This window comes from Glycine soja, chromosome 5 (assembly GCF_004193775.1).
Source record: "Glycine soja cultivar W05 chromosome 5, ASM419377v2, whole genome shotgun sequence".
NCBI lineage: Eukaryota > Viridiplantae > Streptophyta > Magnoliopsida > Fabales > Fabaceae > Glycine > Glycine soja.
Genome location: NC_041006.1, coordinates 3,552,993 through 3,572,720, shown reverse-complemented (window position 1 = coordinate 3,572,720; position 19,728 = coordinate 3,552,993). Strand labels below are relative to the sequence as shown.

Genomic DNA, 19,728 nt, shown 5'->3' with positions numbered 1-19,728 from the left:
CCCAAAATTACAAATCCGTTTCAGTGCATGAATTGGAGTAGGATGGAGAATGTAAGAGTAAGACATCCCCACCCACATTCCTGATAGATATTATTATTGGATGCAAGGTCATAGTTATTCTTTCTAGTCTAACTCCATTTATTACCTTTGTCTTTTGCATCCATTCCTTCTCCATCCACTCAAGCTATTTGCCTTCCCCCCTCTACTACTATCACCTTTTACCACTTAATTATCAGCTTTTCATCAGTCTCTCTCTCTCTCTCTCTCTCTCTCTCTGTTTGTCACTCTCCCCTTGTGACTCACTTTCAATTAGGGTTTCCTCTTTAGGAGTGCTCCATCCTTTAACAAATCTGAGGCTTATACCTCTCGTTGGCTTAGGCTACTTTGTCGAGAGAGAGAAAAAGAGAACAGCTTCTCAAGGACCTCCAACAAGGGAAAAAGGTACTTCCCTTTTAGTTCATCTTATACCAAAGAAACCTACATCAAAAACAGGTAACAATCATGTTTGTTTGTTGCTTTCTTCTCTACTCTCCTTTTCTTTATGCATATATAGTTCTTTCTCTGTTTCTGTTTCTTTCAAGTAAAAGTAAAACGATGCTTTTTTAGGGCTTTTCCATTTTTATGGTTTTTTGATATGCAGTCATGAAATATTATCATGGCTTGTTGCAGAAACCAGATCCCTAGCTTTCTCGACTTATTTAATATTTTCAGGAGGAAATTATGACTTCCTACCACGTCATGCAGCTCAATTAATTCTTCAGCAGTAGAAATTAAGATTTATACAGATGAAGTGTTCTTTTCTCCGCAGTGTGTTTAAACATTAAACATGATGTTTCCTGAGATAAAGAAAAAATGTAGCAGAAAAAGAAAACAAATCCATAAACTTAAGGAGAAATTCAGAGCAACACTTTGTAGATAACATGCTTAAAATTAAGAATTCTTTACTGATTTTTTTGTCATGAACAGAAAAAGAAAAGGAAAAAGAGGAAAGAAGGAAAACACATCTTTTTCAGAAAAGGAAATAATAAGCAAGGATAAAGATAATCATATATAATATTATACTTGAAAGCCACAACGAATCCTTGAATTTATGCTAGCCAGCATATATAATCTAGTTGCATGTATGTATGTATGTAAAGGAAGAGCGTGGGAGTTAAGGGTTGGTTGTCTTGGGAGATTTAGGAGAGATGAATAAAAGGTATCACTAATGATATATAGGGCTAATACTATTCCAATTGTAAGTCCCCAGGAAAGCTTTTTCTGACTACTATAGTATCACTGATATATGCATTATTCTGCAGCCATAATAATGAAGATCCGAGAACAAAGAATAGTTAAATATATTAAGGCCTAATTAGAAAATAAAAAATAAAAAAGTGGAATATATATTAAGAGGTGCAACTGAACTTGCATCAGATCCAGTTTCATCTTTGATAATTAAGAAGTTTGAATCTAGAACTGCTTACAGAAGAACTTGTGGGATAGATATGAAGTTTGTTTAATTGGTTTCATCATGCCAATCTTTCTAGTGCAGGGAAAAATGGCATCATCCAGCTCTTACAACTCTCCATGTGCTGCCTGCAAGTTCTTGAGGAGGAAATGCATGCCAGGATGCATCTTTGCACCTTACTTTCCACCAGAAGAGCCTCAAAAGTTCGCAAACGTCCACAAAATCTTTGGAGCCAGCAACGTGACGAAGCTCCTCAACGAGCTTCTCCCTCACCAGAGGGAGGATGCAGTGAACTCCCTCGCCTATGAGGCAGAGGCACGCGTGAGGGACCCAGTTTATGGCTGTGTAGGAGCCATCTCATTCCTGCAGAGACAAGTCCAAAGGCTCCAAAAGGAGCTTGATGCTGCAAACGCTGATCTGCTACGCTATTCTTACACTGACATCACTCCAACCTCTCTTTCTGTGCCACCAGGACTTGCTTCATTTCACCAAGTACCCCAAAGGCAGTTTAGTGCAAGATTTGGTAACGAAGCAAGTGGGTTTTATCGCCACCAATCTGCTGCTACTGCTTTTTCCTTTCCTTATGCTCTTCCTTGGACTGATACCTCCTCGGAGGATATCAGTGAGGGAGCAGGAGCAGGAGGAGGTAATTTGTGAATTAAGTTTGCAGTATTAACCCTTCTAGGGTTTATGCTTTTGGAGGCGTGGCCTGCAATATTCTGATGGCGTGGTGTTATTATATGTATCTATTATGGACTATTGGCTAGCTGTGTAGCCTTAGTTGGACTCTTCTAGTTCTAGCTATGTGCATGACTCTAGCTCTCTACCGTGTCTCTTTAATTTTATTTGTTGCCTTTGATGACTTTGTATTGTTTAAAACTGTAGCCAGGGAGTTAGGTAGTCTTTTTCTTTAGACCCTAAAATAAGTTGGTAGAACATGCATAGTAATGTATGTGGCTACTAGACCTCTTATTGTGTATTGATGCAACTCTAGGCAGCATGTGCAATGTGAAGTTGAATTGACATGTTTCTCTCGGTCATAATGTTTATTTATGATTAAAAATAAGTAAGCAGTAACATTAGTTAGTTGTAAAGCCTAATAACTCTATGGTTTAGACTCTTGGTCCAACTCAGGCTATATATTCCTGCCTGTTTTTTCTAGTCTTATTTGTGGACCACCATTTTAATTATTTGTGTTTTTACATCTAATTAATAATTACCCGGTTTAATAGGTGATTCTAACCTAGATTCGAATTCTTAAACAACTATCGGTTGTGAGTTTACTTCACCAACCTCTAGGCCGTTGAATAGTTCACTTAAAATTATAATTTTCCTTGCCTTAGTAATTTCCCTAAGTATTAATAAAGTCAAGACTTTTGAGGGAATCGAGTTAATTACTTGCAATATATATATAATAAATGTTACAGCCACAGACACAAAGACAAGATATTAAGCTTCAGTTCAGCTATCATGTCGTGTTGTATGTAGTTTTCATGTAAAAAGTATGTCTTCCTGATCATAATCCAACACATCATCATGTTGCTAGCCAGCCATATATATCTTTTAGAATTTTGGAGAGATACATTGAGCATCGGGTATGGTGTTCGATGAACTCAACTAACAGGAAAAACGAGCAGTGTTTTTCTGAACTTGTGTCTCTGCTGTAATCTAAGCTAGTTTGAATTGTAGTTTTCATCATGTACTGAAAAAAAGGTGAGATGATGAATATCTCGGTCTAAAACATTTTCTTCCCGTGAGACTGAGGCTTAGCTCCATCCCCACTTTTCTTTAGTCATAAAATATCTGAAATAGTGAGCCACAGTCGCTGTCCTTGTTGGATCCAATACATAAAGTAACAGTAGTAGTTCATTCATCCTTAGGGTTTTCAGCTTTTCTTTCTCTCTCTCGCTCTCTATATCCTTCGAAGATATATGTACCCTGCAGGCTTGCCCTTCGAAACTGTTGCTATCAACAACCAACACCACCTCCAGACAATACTGTGAAACAGTATGAATGCGACCCCCTCTCCCTCTCTCTCATATACTGCAGCTACATTGACAACAACTTGCATGCATTCGAATTAATATAAATTATTTTATATGGTAACTGTATATATAGATATAAAAATGTTATGTAGATATAAAAATTGGAAAACATTAATAGCCTTCATACATCTTCATTGGATTGTTTTTATCTAGGCAAATGTTAGTTTGCAATTTGGCAGGTAAAATTCTGATCCGATCCTGGTAAGATCAGAATCCCAGAAGTTGCAGCATTAAAAAAATAAAATAAACTTAATCCGAGCAAAAAAAAATAGTTAGGCATATATAGGGTTAGGGTTTTTTATTTCCACTATCGATTCAGTTCCCTGAAGAAAAGCAACGAAACCTTTCATCCTACCAAGAAAGCTAGCGGGTCATTCATTTTATCCTATATACGTGTAATTATAAATATTCAAGTTGAAAGTAAGCCTAATTGTATAGTTTTTTCAAAGATAAGAAAAAAGAAAGAAAGAGTAGAACTTCAATTGAAATCATGAGAATTGAAACAACCCTTTGGATTATTTATTTCTCTCTCTCTAAATTATGAATAATATTCATGTGTTTTTGCAGTCTCAGTGGTAAGTACAGAGCTAAATGCTGAAAACATCTTCTGTTTCTCCCTTCAGTTATGTCAGTCACTTTATTTACACCCTCTCTCAGCACACAGCACACAGACACTGTTACACTCATTAAAATCAAGAAAAGTCAGAAGCCACCCTCCTCCTCCCCCCACCCTCTCTTGTGCTTGAAAGAAGAATATGAGGGACACAAGCGAGAGAGTCACATCCATATTAAGACCTCCAATTCATAACCTTCTCTTTCTTTTCTCACTCTATAATATATGACTATGACTGTAAGAGTCACCCTGACCCCGCTTTCCTCCTCGAGATCACCAAGGCCTTAACCTTTTCTTTCTTGGAATTTTTGATGAACCAAATCTAATCACTGATCAACTTTCACTCAGAATATCTCCCCCTTACACCGTCAAGTCCCTTTTAATGGGTATAAATAAGATTAGATTAATTATAGCATATTGGCGTTGGAACTAACAAAACTAAATAATAATTTCTGTGGCGAATAAATAACCAAAGGAAAATTAAGGGGTGTGATATATACACTGTTGTGGCTCAGAGAAAAAAGTGAGTATGGCTTTCTGAACTCGTTGTTTCTCTGAATGAATGCAATAGTTATAATTTCAGAATCCATCAAGCCCATCAATCTTCTTCACTCTCTGCACTAAGACGTGGAAAAGAAGCAAAGAGCAGGTGAAAATTGGCAGGGTGAGGTTATTAGAAAGGACAAGCATGTGGGAGGGGTCCTATCCCTATTTAAGCCCCCACAACAAATTCTTTATGTCCTCGTGCACCTAAGAAATGCCCACAATGGGTCCAGGGACTTGTATCTTTCGCGTTATGTGGTTTCTCTCTCTCACTCTCTCACTCTCTCACAGACCCAAACATGTACTAATGTACTTTCGTCATTCGTCACATTATGGTCAAGAGAGACAAACGAGTCTATTGTCACCCTAATAGTATCTACAGACAGTCGTTGAGACAAGTATACGTGCACATATGATGTGTCCATTTCAATTGTGTGTACCAAAAATATTCCAAGGTCTGAAAAGCATAACTCAAAACTGCTAATGAAATTGGTCATCATTCATAAGGTGACTGTGAGTCTTGATAGTAACTTATCATGACTGAGTTTTATTACACTTGTCATGTTCATTTTACCATCAATATTTGTCATTGCCAAGTTCTTCATGCCCTTGTAATTCATTTCAAATATATGTATGTGAAATCTATATGCGGCTTGATTAATGTCTACCTTCAAAGTAAAACTCCATTTCATTGAGAAGGCCTCCTTCACTTTTGCCCTGCTCTGTCTAAATTGTCAAGTGCAACATGTGTTATGCGTAAAACATATATAATTGTCCAAGTCATTGAAGCATCTATATATATATGAACATAAGTGTAAACAAATAAATCATCCTGGCAAAATGCATAATTAAGCTATGCAGATGTAAAGATCAAATAATATGAATCCTCTGCATATCGCCTTGTTTATATAAGAGGGCTGTTCATCATTGAAGTTTAACTTACCTCAATAATGTCGAAGATGGACAAAGTCCAACGGACATAATTAAAGTTATAAAATCCGGTCTCATTATTGATTCGGTTGAGATAATGAGTCAGTGGATCAATAGGTGGATCAGTAGTTGATCCGGTTTGACCCGATATATATATTAAAAAATTTAAAATAATACATGTATCTATTATATATAAATGTATAACTAACATTATTTGATTAAGAAAAATTCATTTATACTCAAAAATCTAAAATAATAATTGAAGTATTAAAGTTAATAACACAAGTTCACAAATAATAATTCAGTAACACAATTACACAAGTCCCAGATTTTTTTTTGGAATGTTTTAGAATTTTTTTTTTTTTACATGAAACGGGTTTTATAAACCGGTCTGAATCATCAGATTTATCTCAAATTAATTAGGTTTGGTCGGGTCATCCTGAAGTAAATATATGATCAATCCAATAATCAAACCAGTTAGATTATGTTATCGGATCCCAATTGAACTAATCCGACTAACTAGGTCGAACCAGATTTTTAAACTATCAACATAATATATTAGGTCATTCAAAAATAGAAAATCTTCTCAATCAGGAATAAATCTAGACTAAAATCAGGAATAAATCTAGACTAAAAAAAAAAAAAGGAGGTCTATATAAGGAAATTGAGTAATTCTATCTACTAGCACATGGTATACACATTTAAATGACATGATAGTTGCTACTTGCTACTTGCTATTGCAATTATGAAACTTTTCCATCCTTAGGTTAATTGGAGCAATTATAAAGCTTTCTATAATGTTATGATTGCTAATGAAATTTATTAATTTAATTTACACAAACGTATCTAAGTTTTTTTGATTATTTTTATTTTAAAATGGCTGAAACTTGATTTAAGGAAATTCATATATGCCAATTATAATACCCGTTTGGTTACACTTTTTTGTTTGTTTGTAAAAATCACTTTTTTTTAATAAAAAAAAAATCTCTTTTAGAAGTTTTTCATACAATTGTTTCAATTTTTAAAAATAATCAGAAGTATAAAGAAATCCAAAAATGATTAAAGTCAGAAACTATTTTGAATAGTTTTTCATAAAAATCAATTGTTTTTAAAAAATGGCTTTTACGTGCTAAATAAACAAATTAGTTTATGTTTTTTTAATAAAACAAATCTCTAAAGCATAACTACTAGATTATTTTAAATCAAAATCATTTTTTAATTTGTAAGAAACTGGTGCTTAATTTCTGATTTACTATAAATGAAAATGGAATACATTTATATTGTAGGAGGAGGGGGGACGCCGAGAGCATTCATATGGTACAGTTCTTATCAGTCACTTATTTAGTCAAACTATTTTTTTTCTTTTTCTCTGCCTCTAAGAATCAAACAGTCCTGCTTATATCATCAATGCAACCAGTCTTCCAATAATTTATAACAGAGCAATTAATCAGCATCTCTGTATGATGCACTTTTTCCCACTTTTGTATCAAGTCTTTATTAACCGGGAGGGTTTGTGCGGCTGAAATGGGAGAGTAGTTTGATAATAGTTGAAAGTGAAGGAAGGATTTGTGTGTGCAAAGAGAAGCTGTTGTTCAATCAAGGCATGACAACGGGGCAGTTAGGATATCTCTACTCCCCTTCACTAAGGTAAGGCACGTTCATATTAAAAGGGGTAGGTTTAAAATTTTTAAAACTCAATTTCATATCTATCAGACTTTATGATGAGGTCAGAAGAAACTCAACCGCCACAATTTTTTTTTGAAATTTTGATTTATTTATACATTTTAAAATAAATTATATATTAAGATATAATTATATTTTAATTTAAATGATATATAAAAATTAATAATAAAAAAATTAAGAATTATATTATAAGTTAACTCTATAATTTTAGCTTTATTATTTAATTATTATTATAATTTAAACTGTTTAACTTTTATAATGATAATGATTCATATTTACCATACTTGTTCTAGTTTTATGTTACATTTCACAAAACTACTTAAAAAACTAACTACTAACTGGAAGCTAAGAAATTAACTATTAACTTAGTTAAAAAGTTATCTTATTAAAAAATGATAAAAACTATTAAAAATTGTTTATTTAAACGTCAAATAAATTTTTTAACTAATAAAAAAAACAGACAAAATTATAAATTTGGTCCCTCAATTTGTCTCTAATTTCGATTTTGATCTCCCTTTAAAATTATTGACAAATTTTATCCTCCTATTTTATTCATTCATGCAATTTTAGTCCCCAGTCCAAAATTGAATGTTGTTGACTGTTACAAAGGAATGTTGACTGTCACGTGTCATGTTCTAATTGGATGATGACTGCCACATGTCATGATCTGATTGGCCATTGACAACAACAATGCATTTCATCTTTCATGGAGTTGACATCCAATTAGATCATGACATGTGACAGTCATCATCCAATTAGAACATGACACGTGACAGTTAACATTCATTTGTAACAGTCAACGTTTAATTCTCGACTGGAGGACCAAGATTGCGTGATTGGATAAAATAGGAGGACAAAATTAGTCAACAATTTTAAAGGGGACCAAAATCAAAATTGAAGATAACTAGCGAAATTAAAAATGCAATTTTGCCAAAATAAAAAATAAAAAATAACTGAAATATGTTATCAAACTCACTCTTATATTCCACATTCTTGTGAGTGGTGTGATCACTGATTAATACACTTTTCCTGCCTTTTATAATTCTTGAGAGATTGATATTTAATATTTTTTTCATCTTGTTTTGGTGTTTCATGTGTGCATCGCCTTGATGCTTTATTAATGGGCTAATATGCTCTAATAAATTTTGGGCCGTTTGAAATATAAAAGCTATAACTATTAATTTCTAAATATTTTATCTGAAATGTAAAAAATTACATTCGTGAAACCAAACATCCATTATATTCTGACATAAGAAAAGGGTCATTTCAACGTGGCTTGCACTTGTTAAGGAAAACTTGGTTTGGACATATAGGTTCAAAATTATGAGCTTAAATTTTGCATCTGGGCTGGTACCAATAACTAAAGAATTAAGTGGATCAAAACACTCGACATTTATTATTCAAAAGTTGGGCCTACAGTCTCTTTATTTCTTATATAGTTTCCTCTCTGAACTTTTTTATACACGTGAATGCAGAAAAGAATATTCTCAGACTAAAAAAATAAATAGTTATAGCTTTTATATTAACATGTAAGTTTTCTAAAAAAATAAATATTAAATTTTAATTTATGTAATTAGAATAAAAATAATTTATATATAAATTTACGTAATTTGTATCATTTACATATTAATTGATGTAATTGTATTGAGTCATATAATTAGAGTAAAGATAATATGTATATTAAATCAATTTAAAAATAATTTATATATTAATTAATGAAATTTAATTTTAAATTGGTAAAATAAAAATAAAAATATATAAATTATTCAAAATAAAAACATATAAAATAAATACTAAAAATATTTATATATTAAATATTTTTTTTAATTTATAAATTTTTATAATTGGAAAAAAATTAATAATTCTTTACTAACATACATAAAAAATAATATTTATAAAGTTAACTAAACAAAACAAATATTTTAGTGGTTTATTACTTTATTTTAAATAAAATGTTTTGAGTTCAATAATTATCAAGATTTTTTATTTTTTATTTTATTTATCTTTTTATCACATAAACATTATATCAATGGTCTACATTATTATTATGTCAACACTACTGCGTATCAAAGTCAAAGTCAATGTTTGATTTTAGATGATCAAATGGTGAAATATCCTAAAAATAAAAAAGATTAAATATCTCGATTTAAAAATAAGAAAACTAAAATTATGAATTTAAAATTATAAAAAAATCAAAATTAAAATTTAACCTATTATTTATTAATTATTAATTTTTATTAATGAAAGATTTGAGTCTAAGAGACATTTGTTTCATGGCATAATTTTGTATTCCCAAAAATCACATTCCTGCTAATATTTCGCCTAAGAATGTTATTCCCACATAAAGGTTTGGTTAGTATCCAGTAATTATATAAAAAAAATTGAAATTTAATTAATTAAAAAAGTATAAAAAAGAATATAGTAATATAGTGAGAATAATAGTTTTTATATCACGTACTCATTCTTTCACACGAGAATAGAATTTACTTGAAAATGAAAAAATAATATTCCTGCAAATATAACATATTCGAAAATAAATTCTCACCTTCGAATTCAGGAATATTGGAAGGAATTCCTAAAAAAAGGGGGGGAATATTAGAACAATATGACGTGAATCGAACACTAAGTCTTGGGTAAAAATACGGAAAGGCGAAACCACAAGCAGCACAAATTACTAACTAGTAACTACATAGTATATGTTTTAACCTCTGATTTGAAATGGATGAGGATGCATTGCATATACTTTTTTCATCAAAGGACGGTATAATGCGCTGAATTTGCATGCACCGATGGATGAGCAAAGTAGAATAACATTGTATCCATTAGTTCACTGTTCACACAACTTTCCCCCCACTATCAAACGACATCTACCTCTTCCCATGCAACCCTCCTCCCAAGTGTTGATCACCCTCTCCACGTGTCACCACCTTCCTCTTCTTTAAGTTCTCATCACCACCCCTCTCTCTCTCTCTCTCTCTCTTTTCATAATCCTTCCAATTCCAACGTTCTAGTCCACCCTAATAGTATTGTGGATTGTGATGCCAAGTGTTAGCCTTGTTGGTACGTAGTAAAACCAGTGTGTGTTATGCAATAGAGTTTAAATTCAATGCAATGCATTTGCTTTCCAATTTCTATTACTTTATATGTCAAGTGTACTACACTTCAATTTCAATTTTAGTTGAGATCAAGTTTTCACAAAATTATCAAAAACCTAAAATAATAGAGCTTGCATATATTTTATATGATAAACTTTATATCAAAGAGCAATTTATTACGGTTAAAGAATACACAACAAACTCATCATTGTTCACTTAAAATATTTGGTCGAATAACCAGACTAAAGTTTTATATATCTTCGAACTTCAAAATAAGTTTTAAATTATCCAATCAGCTGCCTCACCCATCATTGATTTTAAATCCATAGCGTGACACAGAAAATGTAGTCTTCTGTTGTGCTGATAACTACCATATGTTGTTAGGATGGTTTTGATTCTTTAGAACCGGTTAAGCATCCCATTTTTTAACCCCAAGGCCCGTATATATGTTAAGGAGAAAACAATATTCTTATATATGAATGGATCAGAGAATATTGCACGGCCGAATATTATATATGAACTATGACCTTTTATTTGTTATACATATACATCAGGGATAAATTTTTCATTTTCCTTGTTGTATGGCTGATAGTCTATCTATTAACTGTATAAAAGTTTCATCAGTATCCAGCATGCTAATTCTTACGTATTTTGGGCTAGCCCCAAAGTGTCTCCCACTTCTTGCTACAATTTTGTGTTCTCGAAGCAAGTTTTCGCAGTCCTCTATATCTCCTTCACACTTCAACCATATGAAAGCTGCAAGGTAGGTACAATATGATTAACAAAGGAATAAAAAATCACATCCATACATGGAGATGAGACAGTTTCTGAATCAAATTTGTTAATTTACCTGGTTGAGGCTCCGTCTCCTGACCAAAGAAGGTGCAGAATGCAGGAGAAAATTGTGGCAAAGTGAACAAATCACCGGCCTCAACTACTGCTCTCAGTTGCTTCCATCTTTGGGCCATTATGTTATAGCTGTGCGTGAAAAATGATTCCCCATCTTGGGAGTTTTCTTGTTCGCAGCTGTCTGACACTGCCTTTAAAACCTTGGCAGCTCTGAGTTGAGAATCCTTCGAGACACCGATTGTACTTATCTCTATGAATTTAGTCATTTTCTTTGCTACCTCTTTATCTTTGACAATAGCCCACCTACAAAGTATATGCAAAAACTTATAAGAAATTTATTATGCAATCAATCTATCACGTTTCAGCTAAGTTTTGATAAAATCTTATGCACTATGGTAAATTCAAGCATGTATCATGTTTTACTTCGTCATTAAATTGTTCAATTTCTAAGATGAGCATTATTGGATTAATGTTATCATAGTCAAAAGGCTTTAAATGAAACATATTTTAATGATGCAATAACACACAAGATTGAAAAATGAGAGACATAAGATGGGTTGGATGGTTAAGGGAGAAGGGAAAGGTCATGGATTTGAATCCCTTTCTAACACACTAACATTTGCCATAAAAACAAAAAACATGATTGAAAAATTATGTAAAACTATATCAGATCTTTACATCTTAAATGAGTGGTGGAACTTATCATTGTCACCCTAATTTCCACCAGATCCTAATCATGCCCAAATGGCTATTCTTAATTATCTTCTTTTATGTTATTGAGTTAACTTATAAAAGGACTACTCCAGATGAACAATTGAGGCCGAAAAAGTATTGTTATTAACTTACCCTATGCGCATTCCTGCATGACCAGTGGTTTTTGAGACAGTGAAAAGAGTGAGATCATGATCTGAAGGGGATGATATTGGAGTGTATTGAGGCCAATAATAGGCAAGGTCATGAATGAATTGTCCCTGGCTTCGGTTGACCATTGCTTTCCTTCTATGTCCATCAGGGTTATTGGGAGAAGTAACAAGCTCAATATAAGGACCCTCTTTGTCAAAATTCTCTGCATCACCAGCCCATTTATAAAGTCCTGATTTCTGGTAATCTGCCATTGATGGGTAAGACTGCAAGTAATTCAATTCAGCATTAAACCATGAAGTGATCAAACTAAAAACAAGGTAAAAAAATTTCTTTTAATATAGAAGTAGTACACTCTTAGGATTCTCCGAGGAGTTTTGCTGTATCTTCCTAGCTGATAATTATCCTTATATTTAATAAAAGAAGTATAAACAAAAACAAAATGGAAGTATTTAAGTGAGATGTTAAAAACATGAAAATATTTAATATACTACCTTTATTGAATGTTTATAAAGATTGGTTAGGAAAATTTAGTTACTCTTCTGCAAGTGCATGTACAAAATCAGAAAGAATAATTTTGAATGGTGATAATCAATACATAATCATTCCCCTAATTATAAGTAAAAGAAATATTGAACGCTTTTATGTTGTCCCCAAATATTAAACGCATCTAAATTTGCCACTTGCCAGTCATATAAACCTTTTTTTATTAAAAATTCAGGGGGTGCAAAATTTTTAGGTACTTTATAGTTTATAGATTGCAAGAATGACCGTCATAGTTTGGATTCAAAATATCTTTGACAGTCTGGTAGCTAAATTTTACTCTCTTTCAGTTCAGCACATTTGACTGTTTACCACAAGTCTTCATGTGATCAGGTTCAGGCTCATGCGAGAGAGGGAAAGACATTGATGAAGACAAACAACGAGAAGGACCAAAAGTGGAGGCAGATTCGGTAATGAGCACATGAGAGAATTCCTTTAAAAGAAAACAACTTCAATAATGAAATACTAGTAAATTCTAAATCAAACACTTTTTCTTTTGTAAGACGCAAAATATCTCTTAGCCGAAAGTAAAAGATTGATTTCAGAAACTATTACGGAAATCTATTTAAGAAATTGATCTCTCTTATTTTATTCAATACAGACTGGCCTAGATATTAAATCTTTAAACACATATTTAAGCAACATAATTATTTACTTTTCTACTAACCAGTTGTAACCATACAATGTTAGTAATTCTCTCAAACCCTATATACTACCTATTCAAACAAAAGAAATACTTTTTAACCTTTTAAAAATATTAAATGCCGAGTCCTTTTTTATTACATATTATTACTTTGGTTAGTGAGCACATTAGAGAATTCCTTTAAAACAAAATAAAAAAGTTCAAGTGTAGAAATAGCATACTTTTGGATCATGCATGACTCACCGAATAATAGGGTGCGGCAGATACCACGCTGATTGGTTCAGCAGCATCAGGCGAGGACAGAGCATAAAGGGCAGCCAGAATTAGCTGAGAGGAACCTGTCCCAACAACAATATGGCGACCTTCTGTCACAGCGTTACCCACCACTTTGTGTAACCTCACTACTTCCCTTGCAAATTCGGTCTCTAAAAACCAGCAAATGTTTGAGCCATCAGAAAAATAACTCAAGGATTGCCATCCTGGAATTATGATTGTGGTCTTGTCACCCACTTGTCTCCAAAATCTTTCATATATTGTTGGGTCTCCACTGCATACCATCAACATTTAAATTCAATTAACATCTCTAATCTAGCTAAACAAAATGTCCAAATAGGAAACAGGTTCATCATTAATTATATTTAAAATTCATGGCTGTGAAGGGAAAAGAATAAAAAATATAAGAATTACTAACATTTTTCATTATTATATTATGCTCATCATCATTTTCTATTATTACAAATAAAGTTGGCATATGATTGCACCGTGTTTTGTTTTATTCCATCCAGCATGTAGCATGCTGTATCTGTGTCATTTCGTTCTTGTAAAGTGCCAAATATAATATAATCGACCCATGTAGATGTAGGGCATGATCTGATATCCGGAATCTGAAACAACGTGGTGCTATGAATGAATGGCCTAGAACAATCTTTACTTGGCCCTAGAAAAGTATATGTGGAAAATAAGCTGGGTAGATTGCGAAACGGTGAAAGTGAAAGCACAGTGGGGCAGGTAAGAAAAGAAAGGAGGAGTGATCGATGAACTCGTAGAAGAAACATCGTTGAGTTAATGGCTGCATGGATTATGGATGAGGTAAGGTATTGGAAAGGAAAAGAAAAGATAAGAGAAAAAAATGCTGGGTCCAAGGATCTATTGGATTAGAAAGAAGGATAGAAGATGGTAGATTATAGATTATAAATAGATAGATAGATAGATAGGTAGATGATTGCAATTTACATTTAACATCAGATCAATGGGCTGTGACATGGTATGCTAAGGTAAGGAAAGAAAAAATACGTTAGACATGGACTTCCATTTACATAGGGCCCACGAAGTAGTTGATCCAGACGACCCATATGGACACAGACACAGGGAAAAGAAAAAAGAAACACAGAAAAGAAGACACATATAAAAAGCATATAAACATTAACATTTGAGTGTTTCACAATTGGGGCGGCCAAAAGTTGTAAAGATCTCTCTCATCACAATTCACAACCCAAGGCGCACTTTCACTCATAGCAAAGGCCACCAAAAGGGTTTGCTGTGTGCGCATCAGGCACATGGCCCCCACCAACTGAATTCTTCTTCCAAGAACTATTATGTTATGCCAGTCCATAATATATTGCTATTCTATACCCTTCTTGTGCTCTTAAAAGCCTCGGTTACGATGCGTAGGCTTTTAGTAGTTTGAGGTCCACGACTACCTTGACCAACGTAATAATAATCATAATGTTGTTGGTCAAACAAAAATACTACTAGAACCTCCCATGGTGCTACGTTAGACTCCATATAGCACAGCACTAGTGTTGTGTCTAGTGCTGCAAAGACATTATCCGCACGAGGCTGTTTCTAGTATATTTAATTTGCTACAATTGTCAAAAACTGATTAATTATTATTTCCAAATCCTAGTCAAATTTGAGCAGTACTATAATCAATAAATAAATATTCTATAACAAATTAACTAGTTAAGATAAATAAAAAAAAAGGAAATGAGTGTGGTTTGTGTTTTACCTTATTTTAATTAATATATTTATCAGTGTTATAAAAAAATGTGTTATTTTGTTATTTATTTCTTGTTATTAACAGAAAACAATCAAAATATCATTTTTAATAAAAATAAATCCCCCCAACAAACTTCCGACCCTCCAACTCGGGAACAGAGAGATGACAAAACACAAACAATGGGTGCTATGCTCTGATCAGGGTCAATCTTCATAGCTGATCAAATCCCAACAAGTAGAGCAAATATGTTTTTTTTTTTAATAAAAAAAAGGCAAGTAGAGCAAACATGGGTGTTTATGAGTTAGAATAGTCTAAATTTAGAATAAAACTATTTTTTAAAAATCTAGAATAAAACTAAATTTGAATCAATCGTATTTAATGAGATTGATTTAGTTTAGATTTTGAAAATTATGACTAATTCAAATTACATCAATCTGATTAAAATTATATTGATTTAGCTCAGATTATCAAATTATAATAAAAATAATTTTTTTATATTTTTATCTCTATTTATTAGTAGTATATGTTTATAATATTTTAACTTTATATCAATGGTTTAATACATGTGAGAGACTGACCTTTTACTAGCCTCGATTCCCCTTGTGCAATATTGTTTTTATTATAAAATTCAAATCTTGAAATTAAAATTAAAAATTTAAAAATTGTTGTGTTAGAAATATAAAATATTTATACTTTTAAATAATAAAAAGTAAAAAATGTATTAAATATAAAATATATTCAAATATTTTTTATTAATTAAATAACAATATATTTATAGTTAAATTTAATGACTGTACTGCATTTATGATACATTCTAATTCAAACTAAACTGAATATACAAACATTCTTATTTATTTATTTTTGTAATAAATTCATTGGACCGGAGCATTGTTCTTAAATGCAACTTAAATGGAAAGGTGTTTCCTTAATAAAATATTTTCTTTAGTTATTTATATATATGTCACTGACATTTTTATAAAAATAAAAAAATCATTTAGAGTAAAGACTATGACTAGTCCCTGTCTTTCCCAGGAACTAGAGCAGGAAGCAAAGCACAGACTCACGACGTAAGCAATCGGGCACTGTGAGAAACAGAAACAGAATCGGAAAATCTCTCTCTCACACCCACAAAAGAAGACGAAAACCAAGACTTTTAAATTTTAATCATAAAATAAAATAAAATGGAAGACTATTTATCTCTATTTAGAGTATTAAGAAATATTTTTAAGTTTTCAATACTGAACTTAATATTTTTTAGCCGAAGATTTTGCTGAAGAAGAACAAAAGAAAAAGGAAAAACCAGTGACATCACCCTAATCTTAATTCTCAATGCTTTTGTTTTGTCACCGGGAAATTAACTCATCCTCTCCCTCCAAAAAGAAAAGATGTTTACTGTGAATGTGAAGATCAAAAGGAATTCTCAAAAGGGTATTAATGCAAAAAAATCTTAAAAAGTTGCTTTGCGCACCCAAACAACACTTAAATTAGCTACCTTAATGCAGACATTTCGACATGACCAAGGAAACAAAAAAAAAAAAACAACATTAATCATAGGTTGCACTTACTGGTCCAAGTTGATCACTGTTTCCCTTCCTCCTGGATGATCTGCACGAGTAGAATTAACGAGAGACGAAGTAGAGGACATGGCCAAACGTGATTTGTGGATAAGATGCCCCTCTCTATCAGAATCTGCATCTGCCATCATTTTTTTGTTCAAACAAAACCCTTTGCTTCCTTTTTCACTCTCATAATACACAGTCCTCAGAATCAAACTCACATTCAAAGCAATTGATAGCACCAGGAAGTGCCTCAGAGAAAGCAAAGGTGGAACTGCAAGTTTAGCCATCTTCCAACAAAAACACAAAAGCACTAGAAATCTGAAATCAAAACAAGACAGAACACACAAGTTGTGAGATAAAGATAACACCTTGGAGTGAACAGGGTCTGGTCTATATTTATATTGTTTCTGAAACAACTCACTCTCTGATAAACTATGGTTACTCACCCTCTGATAAACTATGGTTGCAATAAAGAGCTCTTGCGACAAGTGTTCGGTAGAGATGTTAAAAGATAACGGTTCGGGGCGGTGATGCTGATGAAATCCCGAACCAAAACCGTTATTCCTCTGAATGGTAATTTAAAGGAATCGGTTGTGAAACGGAAAAAGTTTGAATTAATTAGAAAGCCTGAAATTCAGAACAAGTGTGAAAGAGGGAGCCTTAGAATTTGAATCCAGTCTTCAAAATCTTCTGAAACTTTTTGCGGAATTTGGTGGACATAAGTGGCAATGGACAAAGAAGATAATATTAAAGAAAGCATGGCGGAATCAAAGTAAGGAATAAAAGTCACTTCATAATAATACATTTCCTAAAAATTAAATGAGGAGGGTTGTGGTACGAGGGAAGGGGAATGGTTGTGAAGTGAGAATGAATGGTAGAAGAGAGTTTATGAGACAGTAGTGTAGTATTATTTATCACAGTAATAAAAAAATCCTGAGTTGGATTTACCAGGAAATTCACAGCTTTCCGATGCTGGTTCTTGAAAACAGTAAATCTATACTTGCCATGAATTGACTGTGTGGTACTACTGCTATCACAGGAAAAAAATATTATTTGACTTGAGTAGTAGTGAGAAGGTATATAAAAAAGGATCCTCCTTCGAAACTTCTCTTACTTAGGCTTCTCCATCAGTTTTTTTGGACCCTTGGATGGATCTCGAGGTTGAGAAAAAAATACTTCTCTCTCTTAATAAACTCATCATTGTAAAACAGATGCATTGTTAGTTTGCTTACGATGAATTCTTATTTTTTTTATATAAAAATGTTGATTTGTTTTTCTAAGATTGTGAAAGTCTTGTTTTATTGTTTTTGGAAGAGAAAAAGCTTGATTACGTGCCAAACTCAACGAAGAAGATGGGGGCTTTTGGGGGATAATTTTTTTTTTCCCAAAATCACATGATAATCATGTGATCACAAAAACAAACGGAACTAACTATGGTTGGGGAAGAGGGGGTGAAAAAGTTAGGAGATTTTGTGTAAGATGAAAAAAATAATAAAAAATCGGATGTATGTGTAATTAGAGTAAACAATTAACAAAATTAAATATACATATAAATATAAATGAAGGCAATATGATTAAGATTTTTTTGGTTAGTGACAAGAATAGTGTGTAAAGTGAACCATAAAGAAAAGAAGAAATTGAGTAATGTTAAGAATGTCATATTGAAATACATAGTGAGAAAAGTAAGATGCTCATGATTGTATATTTTAATTTATAATTTATAATATGTGAGTAAATAAGTTTGGAAAAACTTATAAAAATAATAAGACAATTTCTAAAGTTTATTTGATCTTTTTTAAATATATCATTATTTATCATCTATTTTAATCCCTCCATCCCAAAATAACTATAGTTTTAGCATTTGAAAAAAATTTCAAATTAACTTAGTTATCACGTTGAAATATTTAAATATCTATTTCAATTTTGTCCTATAACAAATAATGGTATCTTGAAATACTTAATAATATATTTATTGAAAGAAAGAGAGAAAATAATGATATTTTAATAAAATTATTTTATAATAATTCTCTTGGAATATTTTTTTTGTGTGAAAAAATCTTAAACATCAATCATTTTAAGACGAAAGAAATAATATAAAATAAATTTGACTGTAGTCAAGTATCATTGTTTTTTGTATGGTGTGAGCTCACCATTTTTTTTTTCCATCTACTCTCTTGCTTTCTTTTTTCTTCACTAGCCCAACACCTAGATTATAAAAGAGAGCTTATGTGTATTTTTTTATTTTTTTTTTGGTGAATGGACGGGGCAAAACACCCATCAACGACCAATTAAACTCACAAGGGAAAAAAATTGCATTTACATTAGCCATAAATGCTACAAGAATTAAAGGAACAACACGATCAAAAACTTGTGAAGGCTAAGAGATAGACATCCCATAGCTAGCTAGTTTATCTGCAACTTGATTCGATTCTCTCAAGATATGAGCCCACTCCAATTGTCCTCCTACTTAATTAAAGGAAAGAATACTTTGCACCAAGCTAAAACATGTGTGGGACAAAGCACAACCATTAATCAGTAATGTAATCACAATTTGAGAATCAGACTCGATCAAGAACCTCTCGTGCCCACGATTCCACGCTATACCAATCCCAATATAGATTGCCCATAACTAAGCATGTAACACCGAGCAAAAGCCAATATTTGCAGCAAAGGCAAAAATGACAGCACCACTAAAGCAACAACTTTTTTCGCATATTGAGGCATCACAGTTCAGTTTGACTTAGCCATGAGGGGGCGAATTCCAACGAACCCCACCTTTATGCTTCACTATCCTTCCAGGACTATTGAACTTCATAGACTGCTTCAAGATTTCGTGAACAACCTCTACTTTAGCCAAAATATGTTTGACCCTATCAGAAGGATGGGAAATAAGCCCTTCAAAAATGGATTGGTTC

General features: G+C 32.4%; 2 protein-coding genes across 4 annotated transcripts; one reads left to right on the top strand and one right to left on the bottom strand.

The window, feature by feature from the left end:
* On the top strand, positions 1-2,488 carry LOC114411988 (protein LATERAL ORGAN BOUNDARIES-like). Of its 2 annotated transcripts, none has more exons than XM_028375747.1 (2): positions 1-492; positions 1,530-2,488. In XM_028375747.1, the coding sequence occupies exon 2, from the start codon at positions 1,541-1,543 to the stop codon at positions 2,105-2,107; it is 567 nt and encodes a 188-aa protein (XP_028231548.1). In that variant the 5' UTR covers positions 1-492; positions 1,530-1,540; the 3' UTR covers positions 2,108-2,488. The 2 variants fall into 2 exon arrangements, with proteins under 2 accessions (XP_028231548.1, XP_028231547.1); XM_028375746.1 differs by having other exon boundaries at positions 2-492; positions 1,535-2,488.
* Positions 2,489-10,806: 8,318 nt separating this feature from the next.
* On the bottom strand, positions 10,807-17,950 carry LOC114411987 (tryptophan aminotransferase-related protein 2-like). 2 transcript variants are annotated; one of them, XM_028375744.1, is made up of 6 exons: positions 17,260-17,950; positions 16,820-17,131; positions 13,499-13,802; positions 12,055-12,335; positions 11,210-11,511; positions 10,809-11,115 (listed from the first exon to the last, which is right to left on the bottom strand). In XM_028375744.1, the coding sequence occupies exons 2-6, from the start codon at positions 17,098-17,100 to the stop codon at positions 10,925-10,927; spliced, it is 1,359 nt and encodes a 452-aa protein (XP_028231545.1). In that variant the 5' UTR covers positions 17,101-17,131; positions 17,260-17,950; the 3' UTR covers positions 10,809-10,924. The 2 variants fall into 2 exon arrangements, with proteins under 2 accessions (XP_028231546.1, XP_028231545.1); XM_028375745.1 differs by lacking the exon at positions 17,260-17,950 and having other exon boundaries at positions 10,807-11,115; positions 16,820-17,168.
* Between the last annotated feature and the right edge of the window lie 1,778 nt (positions 17,951-19,728).

Excerpts from the sequence above, each read along its gene's own strand:
- LOC114411988 (XM_028375747.1), top strand. The coding sequence starts at position 1,541 with ATGGCATCATCCAGCTCTTACAACTCTCCATGTGCTGCCTGCAAGTTC.
- LOC114411987 (XM_028375744.1), bottom strand. The coding sequence starts at position 17,100 with ATGGCTAAACTTGCAGTTCCACCTTTGCTTTCTCTGAGGCACTTCCTG. Across the intron at positions 11,512-12,054 it reads CATGCAGGAATGCGCATAGG|GTGGGCTATTGTCAAAGATA; the intron begins GTAAGTTAATAA and ends TATACTTTGTAG. Across the intron at positions 11,116-11,209 it reads GGAGACGGAGCCTCAACCAG|CTTTCATATGGTTGAAGTGT; the intron begins GTAAATTAACAA and ends CCTACCTTGCAG.